The sequence below is a fragment of the Chaetodon trifascialis genome, chromosome 1, assembly GCF_039877785.1.
Source record: "Chaetodon trifascialis isolate fChaTrf1 chromosome 1, fChaTrf1.hap1, whole genome shotgun sequence".
Taxonomy (NCBI): Eukaryota; Metazoa; Chordata; class Actinopteri; order Chaetodontiformes; family Chaetodontidae; genus Chaetodon; species Chaetodon trifascialis.
In genome coordinates, this window is record NC_092056.1 from 27,027,200 (window position 1) to 27,049,823 (window position 22,624).

Below are 22,624 nucleotides of genomic sequence, written 5' to 3' on the forward strand. Positions count from 1 at the left end.
GTGAACCTGTGAGGGAGTTATGCTTTCACCACCAATTAAGGGTGAAACTTGACCTCAGCTACTCTGAGCTCATCTTCCTCAGCCAAACCCTGTTGGAGTCGAGCATTAATGTCAAGCTCTCTCTGTACACTGGACTTCCTGCGCTGCTGATGTTAACATTTTTCAGCTCATAAAGTTGCTTTATACTTGAGATCTGACTTGACTCAGTGTTTTTATCTGGAGGCTGTGGGACCAGGCTGAGTCATGAGACTTGACTTGTGACTTGGTTAAACTATAGTACTTGTGCTGTAGAGCTGCTGATGGAATGGAATTACAGTGTGTGGACAGATTATGCATTGACCAGACAGAAACCACCTACTCCCCAGCTCAAACTAAAGGATCTCTCCCCACCTCCTCCCACCCCCAGTCTATTGTAATGTTGGTGGTGAAAGTAGGATTGGAACATTTTATTGAGTGGAAAGTGTGGTGCTGTAACCAAAGAATAAACATCTTTTCAATGAGTAAATGAATAATTTCACCAATTTCTTAGCAGCTTCATTTGTCTAGAAAGGTCATATACTGTACAGTGGGTCCAGGTAAGTGATGCCCTTTTTTTACCTTTTCCAAAACCAACAACACAAGAGCAAAATTGAATTAAGATTGAGTTAAATGGTGTGACAGGTCATTAGTTAACTAGTGTTACACTGGCACATGGAAGCAACAATGAATCAGAGTTTGGGTTAAAAACAGCGATGCTGTTGTGCTCTACTAGCTAACATTACACTAGCCGCTTGGCAAAATGGGAAACCTGCTTTTGTTTTCCTCTGAGTGAAAATGGAGACCCATTGTTTCAAAAGAAATAAAATACGAAGGAGTTGTAAATCTGCCTCTGTTGTATCATTATGGACTGCATATGTAGCATGCTAGAATGGAAAAACACCACAGGTAAAATTAACTAAGGGGGGTGGGACCTGAAGGGACACTCTTAGCAGTATGCTAAGTGGCTCATGAAACAGCATGCCATTGTTTATTTATTCTAATGAGGGCTCAGCTAGGTCCCAGTTTGTCTTTTTATGGGCCTCTGCCTCTCAGTGTTATCAGTTCCTGTGCCCATGGGTGTGCTCGGGTCCACTAAGCACGCTGCTGATGGCAGCACAGGGACCTTTCATAATCGCCATGTCTCATAACTTTACACAGAGCTAATATCAGTAGGTGGTTCTACCATATGGTGGTAATTTCAACTTATGAGTTGCAACAACAGAAATGTCTCAGTGGGACAGCCAGATGACAGACTCACACTTTCATTATGATGTGGAATGGCACTGTGCAGCATGACATTTGGAATCAAATATGATATTTTTAATCTCAAAGCATTGCTGATACGATCACAGGGAAATGTACAGATAAAGATTTTAGTCTTCTCTGAAAACAGAAAGGCTGGCAGTAAGATCATGTGCAATGTGAATGTTGTGTTCACTGATAAGCTGTTTGTTTGTGTCTCTTCTGTATGTGAATGCATGTGTCTCTCTGCAGGCATACCGTTTCCTAGCCATCAATAAGAAACTTGGCTTGAGTGGGCGCCCAGAGAGGCCAGTGGGCTGCATCGGGACCTGCAAGGTATATGTATTTACAAACACACCTACACACATGTACATACTGATACATGACAGGCACATATATGCCCTACATGTTGCCCGGCACAGGTCATAGGTCACCACTCAGACAACTCCCATATATATTGATCTGCATAAATTTCACAGAGCTCTGAGAAGTTGACTGTAGCTCAGAATCTAAACATAGTGACTTTTTTTCTCTTCTTCACACATACAGTATTCGCTAGCGCATGCTGAATAGATTTTGCTTATTCTCAGGGCTTATCGCATTTTAATATGCTAAGCTGCTGTCAGCCTGTCTGTGTGTCCCTGTCCGTGTGTGCATATTATGCAGCTGTGGTAGTGTGCGTTTATGCATTTCATGTGTGTGCATGTGCGTACATGTGCTAATGCCTCTTGCTGATGTTGTTTGCGGTTTCTCCCAAATGAAGGTCATAGCACGACCAAATAAGTTGAGCTATAGCAGCTTTCTCCAACAAAGACATTGCCAAACAAATGAATCATGGCTCCCAACGCATTGCTAAGACAATATTATAATGGAACTTTTATGGGGAAAATGGCAGACTGCCAGAGGGCATTATCATCATCAGTGTGTCTGTATGCTTGCCTTTCTGTGTGTGCCCCTGTGACAATCTCTATGTGTGAAAGGGAGCTTTGTACCAGTTGTTTGTATGCACTGTACGTGTGTGTGTGTTATCAGGACTGGTTGGATGGCTTCTGTGTCCCCTCTATCTTAGGATTGATGGGTTGTTTTATACACTGCCCAGAATAATGTATACGTGGCCACTTGTGAGCCATCCATCTTCTAATGCAATAGTGTGTGTGTGTGTGTGTGTGTGTGTGTGTGTGTGTGTGTGTGTGTGTGTGTGTGTGTGTGTGTGTGTGTGTGTTTCTGTGTCTGTGTGTGTCCCTCAGATTTATCGTATCCTGGGAAAGACGGTGGTGTGCTACCCAATAGTGTTTGATCTAAGTGACTTTTACTTGTCCCAAGATGTTATGCTGCTGATTGATGACATTAAGGTAAGTCACACTTAGAGCTTACTAATGACATGACTCCACAGCTGACCACTTGGTCTGTTTATTTTTTTTAGTTTTATGAACTATAGTAATGAGCCAGTGCCCTATTTTCAGACTATAGGTCAGATCGCGTACAGTGTGTGTATAACTACTGCATAGTTCACTTAAAAGAGGTGAACTATTATTCATCCCCATGGAGAACTGATATTGTTGCAGTAAAGGTAATAAAATATGGAGGGAAAGGAAATGTTATTTAAAGACATTCAAACTTTTGTTAAAAAGTGGATTTTGAATGTTACTTCAGGTTGTGAAATCAGTCCAGGAAAACTGCAGCATCTGTATTTGTATTGAACATTTAACACCTTTTAGTTTAGTTCATATTTTGAAAATAAATTAATCCTCATAATCATAAACTCGACAATTCCAACTAAGGCTGGGCGATAAAACGATAACTATATGTCTCGCGATAGACACGTAATCAATATCAATAAAAAATGCGTTCGATAAAACATTCGATAATTTTTTTACTTCGTCAGAAGAAACCAGAGGTTGCGAAGCAAGGTTGGTTGCATGAACAAAGGCACTTGCTCTCAGGTAACGTAGGGAGTAATCACTGATCAGTGGGGGTGACATGCTAACACGCCAATCATGTAATAGTATCAAGTTTGGTTGCGCCATCTCATTGTCTAGGCTAAATTTAAAATAAAAATGTTTAAATAGAATGTATTTTTCTCCTGGTCCTTATTTTAAATAGGTAATAAAAAATATCAGTAATTATCGATATTGACCGATATGAAACACTTATATCGTGATACAGTGTTCAGCCATATTGCCCAGCCCGAATTCAAACTCTGATCAGTTTCCAGTTGAGGAGGTCGTTGGAGGTTGAAGAAATGACACTGATTCAGGTTATGTTCAGAAACAGTGGAAACTGAAATCTCTGAACCATGCCCAGGCCAACCTGAAATTGTGTGTGTGTGTGTGTGTGTGTGTGTGTGTGTGTGTGTGTGTGTGTGTGTGTGTGTGTGCAGAACGCCCTGCAGTTCATCAAACAGTGCTGGAAGATGCAGGGACGTCCGCTCTTCCTGGTTCTCATCCGAGAGGATAACATCAAGTAATACACAATATACACATTCAATAATAGCTCTTCTATCTTTTTTCTGTCTCCCTGTCCTCTGATAGCTTTCTCAAATCATTCTTTCTTCTTATATCTCTCCATGCATCACCCTCTATCTCTCCTTTTCTGTCTGATACAGGCTCAAGATTGTCAGTGCATTTTTTAATCCAGCATTTCTCTCTGCCTCTCTTCCTTTCCTCCCTTCTATGTGGACCATTTTTCATTGTAACACAAAGGTGCAACTGCATTTGCTTGCTGATTGGGTGATAATGTTTCTCATTTGTATCACTGAAGCCTGGCTGGTGGGCTGATTACAGCAGTATTGACCATTATCCAGGAAGCCATATGTTAAATATGCTACAAACACTTAAACAGCCACACTGCAGCATCTGGAATGAGTCAATGGGCTCTCATAGAAGCAACTCAATAGTCGTTGGTTTGCTATTGATTATAAAGATGACCTGTATAAAAGGTGACAGCAGACTGAATAAAGGAATGGAGGTCTGGATGAAATGTGTAGATTTATTCAGAACAATTTCAGCTGTGAAACTGATGATTTGTTTGATACCTGTGGTCTCTTTAGAATATCTTAGTTAACGCCAGTGTTTTGACTCAGAGTTGGACAGATTCACTCTGCTGTGCACCAAACTGAATCATTTTAATCTCTGTCTCACCAGAGGGAGCCGCTTCAACCCAGTCTTAGACATGCTGGCCTCGTTCAAGAAAGGCAACATTGGAGGGGTCAAAGTTCACGTCGACAGACTTCAGGTTTGTCGATCGAGTTGAAATCTTGTATTGATTCTTTCATTGGGTCATTCTTAATCACTCCTTCAGGGATGCGAATTTTCAGGAATTTCCTTAAATGACTATTGGATGTGTTCACAATCAATAGCTAGTTTATTGATAAAGTGACACAGCACAAAGTGTGAATCTTCCATGATTACAGCATTTTATTGAGATACTGTCTTATAGTGTCTGCAAAAATCTAGATGAATTAGAGCAATAAGATAAACATGATTGTAATAACAAAACAATGCCTAGTTCAGACTTTTATCTTCAGCAAATGGAGTTAAAACATTTAATATAGCCTGTGAGGCTGCACCACCTCCAGAAGATAAATAAGATGAGACATGTACAGATCTAGCACTTTAAAGCAAAGTCTAACCCATTTTTTTTTTGGATCAGCAAAAAGGGCTGTAGCTTTCAGCTCACATCGCTGTTGCCAAGTAAACATAAAGGATGTTACACTGTTGTCTTGACAACAGATTTCAGTTGTACTGATTTTATTTATGATAGTAAGCATTCCTTAGCATCATGATTGGGCGAGCTGAGCATTGTTTGTTCACTTAAGTAATCGTTGGGTGGGACAGATGTCCCAATCCATACAAGTCAGAGGAAAGTTTATCACCTGATCTCTCCTGTTACAATGGATTTTACAGCCATCTGTGAAATAAACAATGGTTTAATGTTAGTTTTTTCAATAAATTGCTTTGCATGGCTCCATTCCTCTCTTTGGGAAAAAAAACAAATTTCCCAGCCTTTAGTCTGTTGTCCCATCTTATTTCAGCAGCAGTACCAGTGTTTATCTGTGCTTGACCTTGGTCTGTCAGACTCAGTTTGGCAGGCAAACTGTTTTTGTTTGCCTGGGAAAGGTGAAGCTGAAATGAGCATGGATGGTTTTAAAAATGAGATGGAAACTATTGGGGTGAAGCTTTTGTGGCTTGTTAAAAATACATTGAAATGACAATTGGGGAACACAATAAATTAAATGGTCAATTAATAGATGGGAGGTTGACCCCTCTAATGTATCTGTTGGCTTGCTGACAAGACAGCAGAGAAACCTGAATCAACACAGAGCCAATTAATGAATCAATCTACATTACTGGGTAATGCCGTATTTGTGTCCATGAATGGAAGAAGCATAGCAATTGTCACAGATGCTCTGCAATCAGCCTGCTTAATTCAGCAGTATTATTAAGAAGGGGTCAGACAGAGTTCCCGGGTCAGTGAGTCCTCAGTAATGCAATGCCTCCCAAAAGTGGGGAAGAAAGGGTAACTGCAGATGAGTGATGAATCACACCTAAAAACAAAGGACCACAAAAAATTAAAGGAAAGTTCACACTGTAATATTTCTACCCAGATTTTGTGTTCATGACTGCTAATTAAGTTACTTTGATATTAACCATAGATCATGACTATCCATAATGTAAAAGGTGTCATTCACAGTGACAAGACCACGGAGAATTATCACCTGACTCAGCAGTTTCCTTCAGCTCTATGAGGTATTTTAGTATCTTAGAAGTCGAAGGTTTGATTTACCAGCCTTTACTGTTCAGTTCAGTCTCATCGCTTTCATCAACCTCATTTCCAGCAGCAGCAGCAGTTAGCTCTTAAAACCCACTGCACACTCCCTGCCAGCACCGAAAGGCAGACGGACAAAGTTAGTGACAGGCTAGTGAACATAGTGGAGCATTTAGCAGCTGAAGAGCTAGAGATATCCCTTGGGAGTTGGTGGAGACCAAAAACAGAGCTTGAAGGAGTGTGAACATGGGACTCCATATTCACTAAAGACTTGAGTGAGTTAATGAGTTAATAACCAACTATTTGCTAACAGGGTCCTCATATCCATTTAAAAGGTGATGGTATGTCTGTGTCGTGTGTGCAGCTTGATTTCACTGCCTCCAAGTGGTCAAAAATCAGTAAATGCACATTTAAAGGAAGGGAAACTTTCACAACGTTATACTGAGTCAACAAAAACATACCATCTTTGTTAAAATAGCCCATTTGATTCATTGTAGCAATGCTCACACATCCTTTATTCTCCCGGATGCCTTCACGTCGTATCTGAAGACACTGCCTAAGCATGAATGAATGAATGGGATGAATTTACCTTGAACCATGAAAACGAAGAATTATCCGCAGTGAATACAGTTTACTGCAGATAATTCTTCCTTTTCATGGTAGACTGTATTCGTTTAAGTTGCAGGATTGTGAACAAAATCAATGGTCTTGATGGCAAAAGGCAGGGAAATAAGGCCGAGGTAGAGCTGGAATTATTTTCACATTGGTAAATGTAACCAGCTGCTTTGTCAAACTTATGACAGGTCTTCCAACCCTAACTTCTCTGCCAGTGTTTGTGGTGTTCAGCAGAGACTTCCTCATGTGATCCTTTTTTTTTTTTTTTTTTGCTTTAAAGTTGTTCCTTCCTTCGCCTATTTGCTATTCACTTCACAGCTAACTCCTACAGCTTTGAGACACTTCTCCTCTTCATCATCTCATTGTTATGGGGAGCAGGATTGCTCCTCTCCTACGCCTCTTATTTTTGTTTTGACTTCAGTTGGAATGGCTAATATCACATTTAGACCACAGCAGCAAGTTGTATTGAACTGCACTCTTTACTCCTACACTGCTAAGCTTTTCAAATACTCAAACTTTTACTTTTACCGTGTTAGACGCTCACTTGTTACTGCTCCTGTACACATTTGTAAAATCTGAAACAGTGAACTTAATTCACACCTTACTACTCCACGTGTCATTTGTTATGAACTGCATTATTCAAACACTTGTTTTGTATACTGAATCACCTGACAAACCTCCACTCAGGGATTTATGCAGCTCTGTTTTCTCACTCTCTGTCTTATTTCTCTTTCGGTGATCGTGAGTGTGCCTTCAGATATGATTTCCTCATGCATTTCTTCACACATATGCAGACTGTATGTATATCACTGTGGAATCTCTTGTGTCTTGGAATTTCCCCTTGTGGGACTAATAAAGGTATATTGAATTGAATTGAATCTACACTGAGAGAAAAATCGCTGAACAAATAATAGAATGTGTGTTTTTCTTCTTTTAGACCCTGATATCTGGAGCTGTGGTGGAGCAGCTGGACTTCCTGCGTGTCAATGAGGCAGAGTAAGAGCTTCCTCTAGTCTGTATGCTTGGTTTGTCAGAGGTCAGTGGCCTGTGAATTGGTCCATTGACAGGGTATTTCAAAAAGCTCGCAAAGGATTTCAATGATGTAGTGGACAACGGCCCATTCATGTTTCAGATCGTATATGTATACAGTCTGATAAATAAGTGTTAAACATCAGTATAACTGACATAGAGACTTGATTTGAAATTTCAGGATCACTAAAGCAGTTTAGTGTAAAGTAACAACATGAGAAAGGAATGACAGCACTAAACAGAAACATAAAAATGACTGCATATGGATCTGTTCACATACAAATAACACACACTGTGTAATTTGTGTGTGTGTGTGTGTGTGTGTATGTACATAGGATCCCAGAGTTTAAGAGCTTTGAGGAGCTGGAGCTACCTAAGCACTCCAAGGTGAAGAGACAGATGAGTACACCCAATGCCACAGACCTGGAGCAGCAGCCAGAGATCAATGTGGAGGAGTGGCTGCACAAGCCCACCCAGGAGATCATCCAGAAGTTCCACGTGAGTTGATTGACCTCAGGTGAAAAAGGGCCACAGATACCGATTAGGATTCGTTCTGACATTAAAATGCAGTTCTTTCTAACAAATTAGATATGTGTGAGCAAGTAAGAATAAATATAAGTATGTAAATACATACGTCTCAGCAAACAGAAGGATGGCCTCTATGAACTCACTGACATGCCCCACTCTTGTCGAGGCTCATCTGTCACCTGTCACCCTGTTTGATGATAACAGCTTATGAATATATCTGATCTTTTTCCCTCAAGCCCAGGTTTGGGGTACCCAAACCTGCTCACAATTGAAAGCTTTCTTTAATCTGGCTCTGAACCTGAATATTTTACTTTTAAGTGATCATTTGTGTTTGAAAAATCCCAACCTCAGCAATCCAAAGCTTCTGCAAATGTGATTTGTTGGCTCAGTGTTCCTTATTTATGGATGGAATTCAGACTGCTTTTTTCTAATGAATGTAGCCATCATCTCCGGCTTTATACGCGCACTCTCTCACGCACTCTCTTCACGACATCCTGCAGTTTCCTTTGTCATTGAAGTCTATTTTGAATTTATTTATGCATGTTCTTTCTTTTCCATATTTTAGCCACATTGAGGCTGCTATTAAACTTAAACAAGGCAATTATTACCACAATTGCAGAAAAACAATTTGGTGGAACAATTATCATTTCAATACGGCTTGTTGGTGATTACTGTGAGTGGATAATGTTGCAGCTGTGTGTAGAATGTGCAGTGTGCAATAACTTGTGTATGTGTGTGTGTGTGTGTGTGTGTGTGTGTGTGTGTGTGTGTGTGTGTGTGTGTGTGTGCGTGTGTGCGTGTGTGCGTGTGTGTGTATCATTGTCCAGGACTGTGACTGCTTGGCCAGTCAGGCTCAGCTTGCAAGCATCCTTCTTAGGAGAGAAGGACCAGACTTCCTTGCCAGAGATGGTAAGAACACACACTTAGCGTTAGTGAGCACCTTAAAGAACGAGTCACTAGTTCCATGAAACAGAGCAGCGAAGATGCAAAGGCAGTGTCATCATGACATTATTCTCTGTCCATTTTATTCTTACAAAAACCTTTTTTTTTTGGTTCTTGCGTCAGTAGTGTGGAGAAGTACAGGTCTTTAGGATGCTGTTGTATCATGCTTATAAATATTGAGTAACTTTACATTAGTAGGTCTGATTTACAGAGAACAGGGCATGAATTGTGATATGACTGTATATGTCTTCATGTTGTTTTTTAATGTCTGAACACAAACATATTTGTGATTACAGAAAACATGATGGATGAACTGGAGAGAATCTACAGAAGAGCTGGCAGCAGGAAGCTTTGGTCTGATATTCTCACACGCATGAAACACTCACAGTGCACACACTGTTTGCAGCCTTCCAGTCTGTTAGGCCCTTTTAATTTGCTGAGCTTCCATTGTCATCAGTCCAGATCAGATTATTTTTTTCAGACAGAGAGGATTACAACTATAAAGATACATTCAGGACCAGTGACGTCCTCTAAGATGTTCAGTTCATTTCGTATTCATATTCGTATTATATTGAACAGTGATCAGTCAGTCATTATTGATTATTGCTCAGTTGAGTAATTTTGTACAAATTAGAAGGGGTTTGGAATTTATTCTGTCCACCAATGTCTTGTCTCCATACCTGTTGTGTTCCCATTTGTCGTCCTCGCAAAATCTTTTCTTCTGTCGACACTTTAAAATAACTGTGATTTAATCTGGCCAAACTGTAGGCTGGCAGTGCGCCATGCTGCTGTCATTATCAAGAAGTTCGCAAGCTCTATAGCTCCTCACATCACCACAATACTGGTGCATGGGAAACAGGTAATGTTCAGGCAGAGATGGACTCTGCATGGTTACTCCCAGTGAGCTGGCTAGCTAGCTGGCTAGTTGGAGGGCTGTGTGAGGTTCAGGCGATCATGCTTTGTGAGTCCTCATAACCAGGGTGTCAACAGGACGCAAGAATTTGCCATATTCAATGTTAAATGATAAATTCAAATAAAGACTTAAGCTAAATATGCAGCCTTCAACAAAACAGTTTCTACTTAGTTCATACTGTTCATACTGATAGTCCTTAACAATGCTATTCCCAAAGTGGTACAGTCAAACACCGTAGGTGTTAAACAGTTAAATTTAGTGTCTCTCAGTCATATTTAACTGACCAGCAGTCACCCTGGTAACAGGTGATGTAATGCAGTAGTGGGCTGGTATCTTAGTATCTTGCTAAAATGTTAATCGGCTACTGCTGCTTCTGGCTAAACCACCAAGTGAAGCATAATAACGCTGCTAATGCTCACACAGTCATGAGTTTGGAAGAGCCAGCTCAGCTAAGCTAGCAGTCACCTTGACTCAGATGTGTACAGGAGCTTGTTGTCAGTGTTTGCTTTTTCTCCATTAACCATCACAGAGGCTGGAGCCTTGTTTCTGCTGTAATGTCCGACTGTAATGTCACCCACTGCAAGAAGTCTGGCTTTGTACTCCAAATGAAATAGAATTTAGCTGTTGGACATGGCACAGTGGGTACCTTTACGCTCACTGCTACTCCAGGTCTGTGTCATCAAGGGCATCCATGCTAGATGGAGGAGCTCGATAGATGCCACTTGCAAATTCACCATAAGAGTGGTGTAAGTGGTGAAAATAAGCCAGAAACACTCAATATAATCAAAGTTGACTGTCCTTCACATCGCTGGTTGTCAGCTCTACTAACATGTTCACGATCCTATTTGTAATTTTATCAGTATAATAGCATCTGGTTTCCTACCTAAGAGGTAAAAGGGCCAGTTTCATTTGGAATACCCGTCTTGAATATTCAGGTTTCCACCTTTCTCTTTTTATCTTTAATCACCAAGCTGCCAAAATTCCATTTTGTTTGTGGTATACTGCTGGCCTGACTCACAAAGAACTGACCAGACACTGTAGGTGGTTGTCACAACTTCTCATGTGAGCTTTAGTTCCCCTTTTTAGTGGTCAGTGTTTTCTGTGTACATGCTTTGATTTGAGTATGCAAGGTTGACTGACATGGCAACTTCTATTATGCTGTTTTATTCATTAATAGGATTTTAGCATAGAGAAATTTGATTAAACCAATGAGTAAAAAAAGCCTGGAGGGTGGTTTCCAATGTGCTTGAAAATAGCATCAATACTCACTTCAATTTACTTTCTCATTTACCTAACATGGTCCAGGAAGTGAAGCTTGAAATAGGTTCCCCAGCAAAGCATCAGTGGACTGACACCACATCATGCCTTCTAAACATTAAGGCTTTGTGCTCAAGATGTGCCTTCCTATTTCAGCCGGTTTAAGCACTGAATAACTACACACACACACACACACACACACACACACACACACACACACACACACACACACACACACACACACACACCAAACAAGAGTTGTTCTCAGCATATAATAAGAGGAGGTTGTGTTTCAGCTGATGTTATTCATGACCCCATTAATGAAATAATTTTATTTGTTCACTGCTTCTGTGAGGGTGGCTTCAACTGCGTGTGTGTGTGTGTGTGTGTGTGTGTGTGTGTGTGTGTGTGTGTGTGTGTGTGTGTGTGTGTGTGTGTGTGTGTGTCTAAAGCAACCCTGGCTGTGGGCTACCATGTGAAGATAACCACAGTTTATGTATGCTGCTTTTCCCTCATAGGATTCCTGCAGGCAAGAGGAGGCAGTTTGAGCGCTGCACTGACTGTAGTGAATAATGAACAGAGAAATGAGTGAACATTAAAATATTTTCTGGGAAGCCAACCTCTAATTTGGCCTTTCAATAAATCACATTCATTAATTACGACAGGGACTAACACATTTTGCTTTTTCTTATCCTCAGTGAGGTGTAATGTTAAAATTGTTGGCGTCGTCTGAAAAGCAATTACTTGCGTGTGTTTTTATTCATTTCATTCTGATGTTTGGATGCTTGGAAATCTGGAGGCATTGAAATGCTACAATAAGAAAAGTGAGCAACTAGCAATGACGCCTGGGGCCAAAGGGAGTTTTGTACTATGTGTATTTTTTTAATGATTAAAATATTCGAGCACTGATAGGCTATTAGGCCACAGCATATATTCACCACATATTCCATATTTTATTACATTTATTTCATTTGATTACAAATTCAACCACAATTCATCACATACAGTATGCAGGAACATGGAGCCTTGTAGTAAAAATGAACAAAATATGTAGTTTGTTAAAGTCCTAGCTTTCACTTTGTTACCATGTCAAAACTGTTCTTGTGTCTTTTTGCCCACTAGGTCTGTTGTCCGTCTTGCTGCCAGTCTCTTAACTAAGCTAGTGGACAGCCTTGCCCCCAGTATTACTAGTGTTTTAGTGCATGGCAAGCAGGTAAGTGGACACACAGACAGCAGGGCCTGAGTAGTTGACCGTAACTATCCCCTCTGTACACGTGATTTTGGATTATGTTTGGGAAAATGGCATGACGAAACAATGATTTTAATGTTCACTGATTAAGAGAAACTAAATTGGAAATGATAGTCAACCAGATAATATTTGTCAGCTCCTCATGCTGTAATCCTATGGGAATGAATAGGCTAGCTGCATGCTCATATTACTCATCACAGCTCACCTCCGTTGTGTGTGTATTTAAGCTGTAATTGTAGCAAGGCTGCCAGTGTGACCAGCGCAAAATCCTAATATGCACCGTGTCCACATGTCTAGACACACTCCATGTGCCGGTCGGTGTATTGCGACCCAGGGATTTGTCTGATGCCACTCCCTCATGCTTGGATGAGCTTCGGTGCATCATTTCCTGTCAAGTGTTATTCAGAGATTAGCCTCCTCTTGAGAGTGTCAGTTATCTTGCCTCATTTTTAGCCTTCTGAACACTTTTAGGCATTTCATTATGCTGAAGTAGCTCAAGGTGTGAATCTGCATATAGATTGCTCACCAGAGGGAATGCTCCTCTCAACATGATTGGAAAAGCTGATTTAAGATGTGAGGCGGCTGTGTTCCTCTGGTTACAATAACAGCTCAATTGGAAGAAGTGAGAGGCACCGCCCCATGTAAGTCAACTCTGACTCTAGTTTTGATTATGCATATTTCTCGTCAATATTAAAATTCAACAACATGTTCTCCTTGAATTCAGAGTTGGTCATTTCCAAATGCTTCCATCTCCAGGCTGATCTTGGCTCACTCAGAATCAGTTTAGATGTAGGGATGAATGGTACATCTTCTGAGTGCTGGGTTTCATCTGCTGCAGGCAAGGATAAAAGTGTGTCCTCTCATCAGGAAGATTGGTGAGGTGTAATTTTTATGAGATAGCTTTCAGAAGAAGCAAAATACAAACGAGTAATCTTGGGATCTGTAATTTTTCCCGCTCGCTTTTATGTGACTGGGGGAGGAGGTCAATTTTAGAGTGATGGAACAAAGGTACTTGTAGGAATTGCACCTTGGAGGAAGTACTGCGTGCACATGCCAGTCTACACATGTGAACACGTTCACACACCTGCATAGACACATACTCACAAAAGCTTCCACAAAAATTTGTCTACCCTGCAGAGAGCCTTTTAACTGTATGTGGGTTCAGTGAAAGCTCTTTTTTCCTGTGTGTGCACATGTGTTAATGGCTGTCATTACCAGGTGACCCTCGGTCTATTTGGGCAAGAGGAGGAGGTGATCTCCAATCCGCTGTCGCCAGGGGTGATCAAAGGTATCATCTACAGCAAGTGCTCTTGTCACGGTGGGGAGCGGGAGGCCGTTCTGCAGCAGGAGCTGGTCATTCATATTGGATGGATTATCTCCAACAACCCTGAGCTGTTCAGCGGCATGCTAAAGATCAGAGTCGGGTAGGACAAATTTGGGTTTCAAAGGTGACGTAACTCTTCATTTAGTCAAGCAAGATTGGCCTTGTGTAGTATGTGCTCTTTGCTATGATTCTTTCAGACAACTCAGCAAAACATGAAGAAATCAATAAATGCAGCAGTTCGGGCTGCAGTTTGCTGTTAGCCTATCAAAACATCAGGAAGGCTTAGCTGTGAAACTGATGTGACTGTGTGATTCCCCGACACGGAGACCTTATATTTATGTTGATTTTTACTCCGCATCAAACACTCAGCCGCTAAATGGTTAAGCAAATTTCTCCAAACGTGTGTGGTCTGAAAGTACTGTCAAGAAAGCTGAGACACTGCGTGAGAAGAAGTGTTTATTTATGTGTTCATATCATTTTTATCAAAATCAAAATGTATCATAATTGTTACATCAGCCTAGTTAGACTAACAAGGTTAGCTGTTTGTAACTGAAGTGTTGTTTCAGTTTCATTTTTATTTGCATGTGTGTGCGTGTGCTGTGACTGCCAGATGGATCGTCCAGGCCATGAAACATGAGCTGAAGATCCGGGCGGGAGACATGCCACCCCAGGACATCCACCAACTCTCCCCCAGCGACATCAAGCAGCTCCTGCTGGACGTCCTGCAGCCACAACACACTGGCAGGTACTCTTCAAACACACTTTCACACTATCCCTTTCATCTCAATCTGTCTTGCATTCTCAAGCTGTCTTTGAAGCGACCGCGCCTTTATCTTCTGCGCTCACTTCTTGTATAATCTTTTTTAGTTTTAATTATTTTATCTTCCGTCTTGTCTACATCCATATCCTCTTATCTGCTGCTGCCGCCATCCAATTTCCCCAAAGGCAATTATTAAAGTGTTATCTTATGTCATCTGATCTCACACACATTGACTCATTGACAATTTCCTCCAGCTCAAAGGCTATCAACATATATTTACCCAACTCTCTTCAGCAGTTTCACTCTCTTTTTTTTAATCTCGCCTCAGGTCTTGGCTGAACAGGCGTCAGATCGATGGCTCTCTGAACAGGACCCCTCTGGGCTTTTATGATCGTGTGTGGCAGATCCTGGAGAGGACCCCCAACGGTATTTTGGTGGCTGGGAATCACCTCCCACAGGTACCTGCCTCTCCTGACGCAGCTGCATGATAAAAATCTGTCCTGTGCTCCTTAAATGTGACACTGTGTGTTGTGTTCTGTGGGTTTTAGAAACCTGTTTTTATTTTTTAACAGGTACATGTGCACCTCGCTGACACAGACTCTGTGTTTGCTGTTTTTCCAAGAATACTTAAGAAATTCTAATTAAGAGTGTAGCTCTCTATTATTGGTTGGTTCAAGTACTAGTGACAGGAGCCGCCAAAAGTTTTTTTTCTGCAAGTTTGCGTCAGATACCACAATTGCAGAATGGAACCTGTGCTGATGAACATACATTATAGATTGTAAAATACAAGCTACTGATCAAGTTAAAAGTGTCTCCATTGAACATGAACATGTATTCATTTGTCTTTCGGTAGTAAAAGGTGTTTTTTGGTGTGTAGGTCTAATTGACAAAAATCTGCAAAATTGTTCTTTAATCATTTTTCCTCATCATCGTTATGTATGATCAGTGTAGTCATTCATGTTCTGCTTGGCTGCATTTTCCACGGACGACATTTTGTTATGTCACAGTAGGAAAATCACAGGTAGAAATGAGAAAATTATTGATGGCTGAATTCCATTGAGCTGCTTCACATTCAGGATGCCAGCGTTGTGCGTGCTGGGTCATTGTAGCGCTGTGATGACTGATTGGGATCATGTCCAAAGTCATTCCTTCATTCACTCATTCACTACTCCCTGTTTGACAGCCACTCAATAATTTACCCTGTAGTCAGCAGTCAATTACAGCCACTTAGACGTCCCACTTATTCATTTTTAATGTTATTAGAAACACCTGCACCTTTCCTACTATGACAAGTCAAAATTGTGGCCTATTTCCTGACTGTTCATTGCTAAATCTATTTGTCCCTGGGTTTACATAGTGTTTCCTATGACTAGTGTGCAGAGTCCTCAAAAACATTAAGGTCTACAAAAGCAAATGATGTCAACGACTTATTAGCTGTTCTCCAAAAATCCTGTTCACACTCTATTGGATAATGATCAATTACCTCACTCATTTTCAAATACACTGACAAATCATCCAGTTTTATTTATCATTTATTTTAAGTTAGAATTGCTCCTGTATTGACTTATTTTCACACGTGCTGCAGGTACCATGATGATAGACAGGTTGTCAGTGCACAGGAGGAGGCAGATCTCACAACCACTGCCTGATGTCTTCATCAGGACAAAAGAATTAAAACAAATAGAACGTTTTTCCTACTGTCTCTCTGTAGCAACCCTCTCTGTCTGACATGACCATGTATGAGATGAACTTCTCTCTGCTGGTGGAGGACACGCTGAAGAACATTGTCCTGCCTGAGTACAGACAAATCATAGTAGAGGTAAGCAAAGCCATTCACAACACCACTAGAGTGAAGCGATAGAACAGATTCAAAACGCATAAAGCTGACTTAATTAAATGTGTATGGATTTTTACTCAATATGATATCGACTTTGCTTCTTTATTCTGGCATCAATCATAGATCTCTATTCAAGCACTGCAGTTTGTCCAGAATCAAGCGGTGATGACATTAAGTGATTGATGCCCCGTTGCGGTTACGTTTTTAGTTTCTCACAGCCTTGTCCTGTCTCCACTGTGTGAGTAGCTGCTGATGGTGGTGTCCATTGTGCTGGAGAGAAACCCGGAGCTGGAGTTCAGCGACAAGGTGGATCTGGACGGTCTGGTGAAGGAAGCCTTTAATGATTTCCAGAGGGATCGCAGCCGCTTTGAAGGCATGGAGAAACAGGTACAGTGGCTTCCCTTGAGGCTGTGAGGTTAACTCATAACATTTTCTCATTTGATGTTTGACCTGAGTGTCTGCCACAAAATATCTCATCACCATTCTGAATTGGTGTGATCCCCAATGTTGAGCTTTGTGTTCACAAAGCGGTGAACCTCGCTCCATCCTCACTTGTGAACGACTGAGCCTTTCCAGGATGGCTCTTTCATACCTAATCATGATGCTATCACCAGTTACCAATGAACCTGTTTACCTGTGAATGATCCAAACATGTTGCTGCATCAAATTTAGAATAAGCAGATATTTACAAAAATGAATGAAGCTGATGAGATGAAACATTGAATATATTCTCTATCTACTGGACTGTCAATTGGCAGAAAGGATTAGCAAGTGCACTCTATTTTACTTTTGTTTTACACAGTGTCCCAACTTTTTGAGGGATTAGAGTTGTGGCATCTAATTCTAAAATAATTTTTTTGAGCCCTTGAAAACACATCTCCTAATCTTATCAGAGGTCATTTTTCATTTATTTCTCTGCCAGGATGACATGGAGGCATTCTACAACACACCACCGATGGGAAAGAGAGGCACTTCCAGCTACCTGACCAAGGCTGTTATGGTCCAGTTGCTGCAAGGGGATGTCAAGCCCTGCAAGGATGACCCATGCTCTGTTAGCTAGATTTACTCCCCTAAATCCCAGACTGCTGCAGTGTAGTCATTGAATTGTTCAGCGAGGACTACAGAGCATCCATCACATGTGTTCAGAGGATCGCCTCTAACCTCCCCAATCCTCCCTTTGGCAGGACTCTTCCCACTCCTGTAAACTGCATTTTTCCTGGACTTTTTCATCAACAACAGTAGAATCTGTGAGCAGAAAGTTACCGTAAAGTAGTCTGCAGTTTGCTCCAGAGGTTAAAATACATCCACCAGCCTTCTTTCTCTCTTTTTTTTTGCCAGAATACAGTATCCAATCTATGCGGTGTATTCACATTAAGATTTCAATAGAATTACCTTTGGTGGCTTGTCATATCGAAAGCCACAAAACAAGCTAACATTGCCACGTAGCTGTTCTGTCATCCTTTACCTGGGTACCACAGATTAGCAGGTCTGGACTTTGTTCCAAGGGTTGATACATACATTCACCAGTGGCTTAACTCAGCAGCACCTAGACTCTTGCTTTACCTCTACGCATATTACTCATCTTTCTGTCGCCTGAGTTCGGTTCAGTTTAGCTTCATATTGATCGTACAGACATGAGGTGATATCAATCTTGTCATCTGTCTCTCTGTAAGAAAGTGAATCAGCATATTTCCCAACATGTCCACCTTTTTTCTTTCATTGTTAGTGTTGCTTAGAAATCACATTTAAATAGTGTGTGTCCTGGCTGTCAGGTGTTTAAAAGTGATGATGCTAAGAGGTCTGCTCAGTGAACCAGGGGCTCAGATGTAACAGACTATACCTCACCAGCAGTAACCTACAGCTCTTATCCAGCAATTAGTCAGTTCAAGGCTGTGTGGTAGTGTGAGAAATGTGGTTCTCAAATTCATGCATTTGGCTCCCAGTGGCCTTAAAAATGTGTCATATATCATCAGATATGAAAAGCAATTAAGTCTGCCATTATTTCCAAGATGAATTTTATGAATCTTCATCAGATTTTATCTTGATGTGGTTGGTTATCCTCTTCTAAACTGTCTGTGGCTCTTTGGCATTAGGTGGTCTGAAACCCACTACACATACTAAAAGATTTGCATGTAATAGTGAATTACACAGTCTGTTATTCAGCTGAAAATGCATCCATTTCAGAGTGAGGTGTTTGTTGTACTCTGTTGAGTTTCTCCTTCTTCCCCTTTGTCCTCTTATCTCAATGCATGCACAGCCTGCTGCATGAGAATAGGCGCTGTCTGCCATAACCATCGTGAAGGTTTCTCTGAGTGTTATAGGCTACAAAATAGTTTCTGAGAGGCCTATTTCACACAGTAGGGCCCTGCATGACAATGACGACTGCTCATCTGAAGTCCTGGGACTGAGGTCCCAGTAGAAAATGCTGTTTTGTTGCCATCCTTAGGTAGAGATGGTAAAAGACTCACTTATTTTAAAGCGTGCCTCTTTAACTATCATCACTGTGATGAATCTGCCCACCTTTGTCACTGTGTGTGTGTGTGTGTGTGTGTGTTGTTTACCAATGTTCAAAAAAGTATTTTTAACTCAAAACTGTACTTTCAAAGAATAAAATAATCATGGAAACTATAAACATTTCCCCTCAGCGTCCCTTTAGAATCACCTTTCTGAGTTGTATTTGTGAGTACGGTTAAGCATTATGCTACTGATTCTGGAACATCCTTTCCCCTTTTATTCTACAGTTATGTGAGTATGAAACACAGACATATAATTACTTCACATGAAGCCCAAAGTCTCTTGTTTCTTGGCAAAAACTGCAGCAGAAATGAAGCGTGACTGCAGCAGCCCTGAGGGGTGTGTTTGGCATTGTATCGAATCCTGCCAGTTACACCCACTTATGTTGCCTGAACCCCTTATCAATCTGCATCACGCCAATGAGGCTGTGTGTGCCGCCTGCAACAGTGACTGACTGGCAGAGAGGTGGAGAGGTGGGCGAGAGCCAGAGGAGAAGATAAATGAGCTCTGCCTCACACTCAATATATTCAAATCAACTTGCATGCTGCTGAGAGGAGATCTTGCCTGTCTTGTTAAAGTGCATCTCTTGTCAAGCCAAGTCAATTTTATTTATATAGTCCAATATCACAAATCACAATTTGCTACAAGGGGCTTTACATCCTGTACAGCATACGACACCCTCTGGTTTTAGACCCTTGATTCCACGCTCAGAAAAACCTTTTTCAGAGGGAAGAAAATTGAGGAAGAGCCACAGAGGAGGCAGATGAATTTAAAAAAATGTTTTGGTTTAGTCTTGTATATTTGTTGTTAACTATTTATACACCTTGGAATTGAATTATTTCTTATTCTGTTTTAGCCTAAAAGGTAGATTACTACCTAAGAGGAGCACTGCTTATACTGTGAAGACACTTGGACAATGTTCTGTAGCTCTCGAGAAAATTGGCCCCAATGATGTCACCAGTTAGGACATAAAAAAAGGATGTTATTAACTGCATTCTGGTGAATGCAGAATAATATAATAATATTTCATCTTGTGCTGCTTTGATTTTGATGATTATTTTGAAATCTGTCCTTCACGAGTCTTTATGGGGCTTTATGAGAGTACAATGCTAAATGACCATCTATAATCAGACATTTTCAATTTCCCGTGTCCACTCCCCAGCTGCAAAAATACAAAACAAAAAATCAAGACAAAAACAAAAAAGCAGTGACTGGGGATATTTTCATTGGTGTTCGAGTGGTCACATTTTTTGCCTGCAGCTTAGGAGTTTATACTGCATCACTCCACTAGAGTGCAGCAGAGTTCAATAAATGAATTTTATACTGTCTGGGTATTTTATTCAAGATAATCTGAGGTGATACTTTTTCATAAAATAAATCACAGTGAATAGTAAATGGAAGATAATACTTGGGAAGCCCGATGATGTGGATTCATATTCATGGCCAGCTGTGTTATTGTGTCTGCAGTGCTTCCTCACAGTTGACTTGTGCTCTTTTCAAATCTGCAGTATGTGATATGTAAATGAGGTGATGGATAAAAAGGTGACTGCTGCGGATCAATGGATGAATCCTTAAAGAAATAATGAAAGGAAAAGCAAACAGCATTTCCTCTGTTACGCCCATAATTAATGTACCGTAACTCAACTCAGAAAACAGGTGAGATCTCACCTCGGCTTCACATTGCTTTGATATTTCCTGACCAAAGGGCACACGAGGTGAGTGGCCAGACTGGCTTTGTCTCGTCAGTCGTGAGAAAAACAAACAGGTGGGAGTTGGCAGGAGGCCCTGCTGTCTGGCTGAACAGGGACGAACAAGGAGGAACATTAACCATCAGCAGTAAGCAGAGCAGAGATCAGAGGCCTCAGTGGCCTTACAATATTTTATGCCAAGACTGTGGCAATAAAAATAAAATAAAAATACAGTTGCAAAACTGGTAGTTAGGTTAGATTTGACTAGATTTGGGGGCTATACACAAAAAAAGATGTGAGTAAAGGGAAGATAAGATGACATGAGTCACCTCCTTGACACTAAAATGTGTTTAGTCAGCAAATCAGCAGAATTACAGACAGGACTGAAGTCTTAAAATGAGAGATAAATGAACTGCAGCTGTGGGAAAGCATTCTTCATGTGTACATATCTCTCCTCTCTTCATTTTCTTCTTTCTTTTCTCGTCTGACACACACATGGTGTCATATATACACAAATCCCACGGCCCTGCAAGCATATATTTCTCTGGAAGCGTGTTGTCAACGTGGAGATAACCATTAGGCATCATAATCACAGATGACATACTCATACGGTGTGCTCTGATTGACTGCTGAACAGAGGAGTTTTCTCCCATGGCGGCGAGCACCGCTTTCCCTCGTCTATCACACCTCCTGCTATAATATAGTAAGACATCCACTGCCTCCTCCCTCGGTCTTATCTGGATTTGAGATGTGAGTGACTGCCAGACTGTAGATAAAGCACCATTATAATGTGTTTAGTCTGCAGGCAGCCAGCCACTGAGGAATTATACAGCTGATCCACAGGTCTTTGTCATATATCATGTATACAAGTCAGTGGTTACTTTCAAGAATTTAGTGTGGTGGGTGGTCTTTCTGACAAATCCTTTTCATCACTTTTTAGCCATGCTAGTGTCGTGGCTCTGGAGATGGTAATGTTGGTCAGTCAGTTCACCTCATTGGTTCAGATTGAAATACAGTTGGATAGATTGCCATGAAATGTTTACAGACACTTCGGGTTCCCAAATACTTTGATGATCCCAATTTTTCTTCCAGCGGCATCACGACACCCACATTTCTGGGTTTAAATGTCTCACCATAGGGACTAGGAATGTAATGTTATCAACAGAAAACTGACCATGTTTGGGGGATTCCAGCCTTTGTCAAGCTAGGTCTCAATTGTCACTGTGAGCATGCTCATATTGGCATTTAGCTAATTAGCATTTGCTCATTTACTGCATATTGATATATATATACTGTACATTTTATGCTGTATGATGAAATTCAGTTCGGTTGACATGAATTGCTTGTGACTTGAAAGTGCATCCTATTATTTAGAAGAAACTGTCTCTCCACTCTGTCTTAAATTTCTTCTCCTTTCTTGGGGTGTGACAATGCTCAGTGACAATGCTCAGTGAACACAAGAGTTCTCACAGCCTTTTACTGTAAACGTTGAATCCATTGATAGAAGCCAGAAGTCACTGCTGGTGGTGAAATCGGCGATCCAGGCCCTGGAAGTGGTGGCTGTACACGTCTCTGCTGCAGATGCTAGCTTGGTGGTAACCTCAACGCTCGTTCCCCTTTCATTAGTGGAACCTAGAAAACTGATAGCGGTTGCTGATTCTTGTAGCGTGGCTGCCAGGCGCTGGCTGAAGTCAAACATCAAACTGACTTAAAAAGAGGTTGATGTCACTCACATTGTTACACACAAGTCAAAACCAGTCAAGCAGATCAACAGCAGATAGTTTATTATCAGAAACAGAGAGCCAAAAGAAACATTTGGATAAAGCACATACAGTACATCCAAGTATATCCAATAACAACCAGTCATGTCTACACACGTATAATGATCAAAATAATGCTGATTCTTCCTGGGAGGAATATCGGATATCAGATTAGTGGTTA

General features: G+C 41.0%; 1 protein-coding gene across 4 annotated transcripts in view; it reads left to right on the plus strand.

Annotated features, from left to right (window-relative positions):
• Positions 1 to 19,113, plus strand: part of phkb (phosphorylase kinase, beta) — a 94,717-nt gene extending 75,604 nt beyond the window's left edge. For 2 of the 4 annotated variants that reach the window (XM_070983908.1, XM_070984053.1), the window contains 15 exons: positions 1,513 to 1,596; positions 2,508 to 2,612; positions 3,641 to 3,723; positions 4,404 to 4,494; positions 7,580 to 7,638; positions 8,007 to 8,169; positions 9,027 to 9,108; positions 9,438 to 9,495; positions 12,434 to 12,524; positions 13,779 to 13,984; positions 14,495 to 14,629; positions 14,973 to 15,102; positions 16,356 to 16,463; positions 16,728 to 16,868; positions 17,404 to 19,113. In XM_070983908.1, the coding sequence (XP_070840009.1) occupies positions 1,513 to 1,596; positions 2,508 to 2,612; positions 3,641 to 3,723; positions 4,404 to 4,494; positions 7,580 to 7,638; positions 8,007 to 8,169; positions 9,027 to 9,108; positions 9,438 to 9,495; positions 12,434 to 12,524; positions 13,779 to 13,984; positions 14,495 to 14,629; positions 14,973 to 15,102; positions 16,356 to 16,463; positions 16,728 to 16,868; positions 17,404 to 17,541 (1,674 nt within the window). In that variant the 3' untranslated portion in view covers positions 17,542 to 19,113. Of the gene's footprint in view, positions 1 to 1,512; positions 1,597 to 2,507; positions 2,613 to 3,640; positions 3,724 to 4,403; positions 4,495 to 7,579; positions 7,639 to 8,006; positions 8,170 to 9,026; positions 9,109 to 9,437; positions 9,496 to 9,909; positions 10,001 to 12,433; positions 12,525 to 13,778; positions 13,985 to 14,494; positions 14,630 to 14,972; positions 15,103 to 16,355; positions 16,464 to 16,727; positions 16,869 to 17,403 lie in introns of all 4 variants that reach the window. The other 2 variants (XM_070983966.1, XM_070984132.1) reach the window with 1 other exon arrangement.
• The last annotated feature ends 3,511 nt before the right edge of the window (positions 19,114 to 22,624 follow it).